Source organism: Nanorana parkeri, unplaced genomic scaffold, assembly GCF_000935625.1.
Source record: "Nanorana parkeri isolate BGI_ZX_2015 unplaced genomic scaffold, ASM93562v1 scaffold52, whole genome shotgun sequence".
Taxonomy (NCBI): Eukaryota; Metazoa; Chordata; class Amphibia; order Anura; family Dicroglossidae; genus Nanorana; species Nanorana parkeri.
In genome coordinates this window covers 346285-351002 of record NW_017306320.1, presented here as the reverse complement: position 1 = coordinate 351002, position 4718 = coordinate 346285, and the positions used below count along the sequence as shown (strand labels likewise).

At 41.8% G+C, this 4718-nt stretch overlaps 1 protein-coding gene across 1 annotated transcript in view; it reads left to right on the top strand.

Annotated features, from left to right (window-relative positions):
* The window catches only part of ASTN1 (astrotactin 1), a 436540-nt gene that overhangs the window by 327189 nt on the left and 104633 nt on the right, over positions 1-4718 (top strand). The window contains exon 6 of the mRNA XM_018575081.1: positions 2810-2917. Within this exon, the coding sequence (XP_018430583.1) occupies positions 2810-2917 (108 nt within the window). The remainder of the gene's footprint in view (positions 1-2809; positions 2918-4718) is intronic.

Genomic DNA, 4718 nt, shown 5'->3' with positions numbered 1-4718 from the left:
GTGCCCACCCGCATTCAAGAAGCTGCTGTCCGGCCGTTGTAATTAAACATGATGATCATGTCCCCCTTAATTGCTTCTTCTCAAGAGAGAACAAATTCATTTTAGCTAATCTTTCCTCATAACTGAACTCCTCCATGCTTCTTTTTTTTTCTGTAGTTCAATATCTCATATGCAGACATACTAGGGCCAGTTTAAACAGGAGCCAATTAACCTACCAGTGTGTCTTTGGAGTCTGGTAGAGAACAAGAGTATGCTCATGCAAGGACAGAGAGAACCTGTAATCTCCATACAATAGTGTCTTGGTCATACCTGTATTCAAACCAGGGAACTCAGCACTGCAAGGCAGAAGTCATACTATGGTAGTCATGGCTTTATTCTCTTCTCCTGTAAGCATGCTCAGTGTAGGTGTATATGGGGAGCTAATGTAAAGGTATTTATACTACAGTACAGTATTTAAGAATACATTTACTAATTTTTGATGAATACATAACTAGATTATAGGGTGTATATTTTTAAATCCCTGGATTTTAGCTTTAGGCAGCTCTGTCACAAAAATTAAAAATGTCTCAAAAATGTCCCCTCTGCTTAGAAGATCTTCAATACTAGCTTCTTCTGCTGCCCGTGCCACTGATCACCACTATAATCCAGAAAACCTTTTTAATCCAACACTTCCAGCAGTGTTCTCCTTCTGGTCCCACATAGCGAGCAGTGGTCCCTCTTGCCGGATTTTTGTTACTATTGTACAGGACGCCAGGAATGGGTCCAGGATGAACGGTATATCCCTCCCTTGTTTAGGTGGTGGTCCAGTTAAGGTTACCTTGTATTCAGGGTTCTCACCAAGCAGGGTGAGGGGTTCTGGGTCGGACTTGTAAGGGAAACTGCTAGGTAGTCTTCCCAGAGTTGTTAATTATACATGGGTCCCGGAATCCGGAGGCTGAGAGAGATTATTGGGTGGGACAGAGCCTCCATCCCTGACTACAGCCAGTTCTGGTAATGAAAGGGTTAACCCACCAGCCAGAGAGTGTGTTAAAAAGGAACAGAAAACCAGTCAGTCTGTGTCTGTGAGAAGTGTTTGGAGCAGGACATGTGGCTGTGTGTGTTAAGCTGTGGAATACCATCTACCGAGACACTGCTGAGACACCTGTGTCCATACTGGAACCCTCTGTGAGCAGGCTGGGACTCTAACCATGAGGTGGGACTTGGTATACAGGTGCTGAATCTTGTGTTTGCTGACAATAAGCCCTGTTGATTTTGTCATTCTGCTGAATATAAGCCATTTTTATTTGATTGTTTGCGGAAAAGAATAAAAGTTTATTTGGTGATACGGCTGGCTACGGGTCATATCCACCCTTAATATTATACTATAGAACACAGTAGTTATCTATGGATTGGTGGGAAAACCCACTAAGTCCAGTGGAGGACTAGTAAACAATCACTCCAGAAAGGTTTGAATTTAGAAGATTCTAGAAGTGTTTTCTCTGGATTACAGTGGCACTAGGCAGTGTGGGCTGCGGGAGAGGTGAGTAATTATGTACACACCTCTCCCACAGCCCACACCACCTAGTGCCACTAACTTTTTTAGACTTTTTATTTTAGCCACAGTGCCACTTTAAGTAAATACATGCAATTTCTGTTCCAGTGCTATAATAACAACCAGCTATTGCAACCTGGAATAGCTATAAATATGCAGTTTTTAGCCTCGTGTATGTAAAAGAGACTTCATATTGAGTCCTGTGGCTTATGGTTTATCGGGGGAGTTTTTTAAAATTATTATTGATTCTGGTTTAAAAAAAAACAAATTTCACCCTGTAGCATTCAATCAGACTGTGAGTGACATTTTGTCTTGTGTAATTTAGAAAATTAAAGCAAGCATGTGGTCTCCTTGGGTAATACCACCTTTTTTCCTTTGCATTTGTTTTTGTTACTGCCCCCATATCGCTTTGTACAATTTCAGGGTTCAATTATAAAACCAGGAACACATGAAAGAATAAGAGCTGCCGCCCATAGCAAGTAATAAGGTGTCAGTTTTCATTTTCCGTGCCGGAAAATCGCAATTGGTACTATAGGCATGGCCTCTACCTTTTTATTTCTTTAATTTTGGTCTTAGAAAAGCAAATTTGTCTCTGCTGTCCACGAATGCTCATGAAAATCAGCATGAACAATTCTCTGTTTTGTTTGTCCTTTATTATTTTTCTTCTTTAAGATGCAAACTATCATATTAATAAATGGCCTTCAATGTGTTCCTTTACACAAGAACAATAAAAGTACATAATGAACAAAATATACCTTTTTTACTATTCAAGATAGGTAATTCACTGTAACACCAAGGCTGCAATTCAGCTCTGCGATTGTCAGTGCTGTAGCCCGCTGTCCTTCCATTGCCCTTGAATTGAATATAATTAAATAGAAGAATCAGTATGTGTTATTAGGGGAACTTTGAGCCATTGTAACATTTCAACAGGTAGCCAGTGGCTGTCATCTACAAGGCCAAAGGGCAAGAGAGAAAAGCAGCTCCAGATAGAGATTTAGAAAAGAGATGCAATAGGAGACACAAAATGAAGAGACAAATGCTACCAGCTACATGAGATTTCATGACATATTCTTTTGTACTTCTTTTAATCTCTTGCGTGCCGGGGGCTTTGGAAGTATGTCGTTTTGCAATTTTTTGTCGGCCCCTGAAGCTGTGGAATATGTTTGTGAGAGTTTATTTATATTCCATCAGATTATTGCATTGATCTCACAACCCTCCTTCCCTGAGATGCCCTATTTTAATTTTGCTTATCGAAAGACATTGAATTATATCTTACAGCAGGCTCAGCCTTCCTCAACCCTGAAGGAGATTGCGGAGGAGAGATGGATAGTGACACTCAACTGACTTTCTATACGGACCCTTCTCGGAGCCGAAGACGTAGCAGAGGTCAGCTTTGAAAGTTTTTTTGTTTTTTTTTAATAGATGTTTTAAATGGTCAAGTCCACACGAATTTGTTATTTATGTGTATGGATATTAGATGGATCAAAATGGATTACTGCACAGATCTGAAGATATACACCGAGGACACTAATATTCAAGTAATGCACATGATTCTTGTTTAGCCTGGATTTCTTCTTTAAACAGATATTAAAGGAGAATTATGAGGCGAGAGAAAATCTCTTTCGATCTATCCCTGCAGAGATTCACGGCTCCCTGCAGGGATTCCCCCCCCTCCCCTGTCCGATCCTCCAGCACTGACTTGCGGAACGGACGGGGAGGGGGCGGGCACAGCTGGCTCTGCCTCTAGATAGGCAGAGCCAGCTGTCAATCCAGCAGCTGGGTGGATCTCGACAGTAATGTTGGGATCCGTCCCGGCTGCGGCGTCTCGGTATACCGTGAGCTGTAGCTCACGGTATACTGAGCTTAGGGTGACGGGAGGACTCTAGTTTGTGCCCTCCCGTTACCCTTAGGAGCACTATGGGGAAAAGCCCTGACCCTATAGTTCTCCTTGAAAAAAGTATTCTGTATGACAAGATGCTGCCTTCTGAATGTCAGTTGGTAACAGCGATTTAGATGTCAGCAGAGGTACAGTTTTGATGCTGCCAAACAGGATATCATGGTTTATATAACAAAACAGAAAAAAAACCTTTTACATCAGAGTCACCCACTCTCACACCAGGAGTCCCCTTTAAATCAGAAGCTCTGTTCACATCAAAGTCATATCAACCCATCAGGAGCCATAGCTGTGGCAGCAGGGTAGAGGGCGGGAGCTGGAGTATCAGAAATTTCAGTAGAAATGTCATTTTTTTATGAATAGATCCCACCCTCCCTGGATTAGCACAAGTCATTTGCATGGTGCTAGTAGACGACCCACCTGCAACATGGAAAGGCATGATGCCAGGTAACAATTTTGGGGCACCCCTGAGGAAGCCAGAAGGCACACCAGGGTGCCATGACACCTAATTGAGCAGGGTTGCTATACAGGATAAAGTGGGTAGATTAAGAAGACATCTTCAGGACTAACTTCTCCCGTGTTATAAACAGTAGAGATTGAGTAATTGCTATTTTTCTTGGGATCAGCTGACAAGCGATGTTTTTGAATGTAGGTCTCTATAGTCATGTGTAAAATGGGGAGAGCTAAAATCAGTCTCAAGAAACAAAAATCCAAACTTATTATATTAAATCCACTCCAAATGCTGTATACAGGGTAATATCACTGCAAACAGCAAAATGACAATAGGAATGCAAACCCTTTATAGCGTAATAGTCTCACAGCTTGGACTATTTTCATTAGCATTACGACTAGCCTCAGGAGTTTGCCCTGCAGACCATGTACAAGGTCAAGACATACGTGACAAGACATTATTTAGTCTGGCAGAGAAGCAAAAATAAAGCAGAGTATGCTGATGAAACTTTTCAGAAAATGTCTCTTAATAATTTTCCACTTTAAAATAGACTTCCTCCTTTATAGTGCCAAGGGCTCATATCACGATGCTCTTGTAATTATTTCATCCTTGCACTAGCAAATTCAGGGCAGTGTAACAGGTTTAAGGCATGGAAGGTGAAGGTGTCTGCTCCCTCACTTGCCAAAGCAATCCCAAAATCACATGCCTCCTTACCTAAAAGTCCCAGGTAACAAGCACCAAACTAATGTACATAGAGTCCACATAAGCTTTTATAACTACATTTTGGGGTGACCTTAAAACATCTAATCCATTTCTATGGCCCCACTACCCCCCCCCCCCCC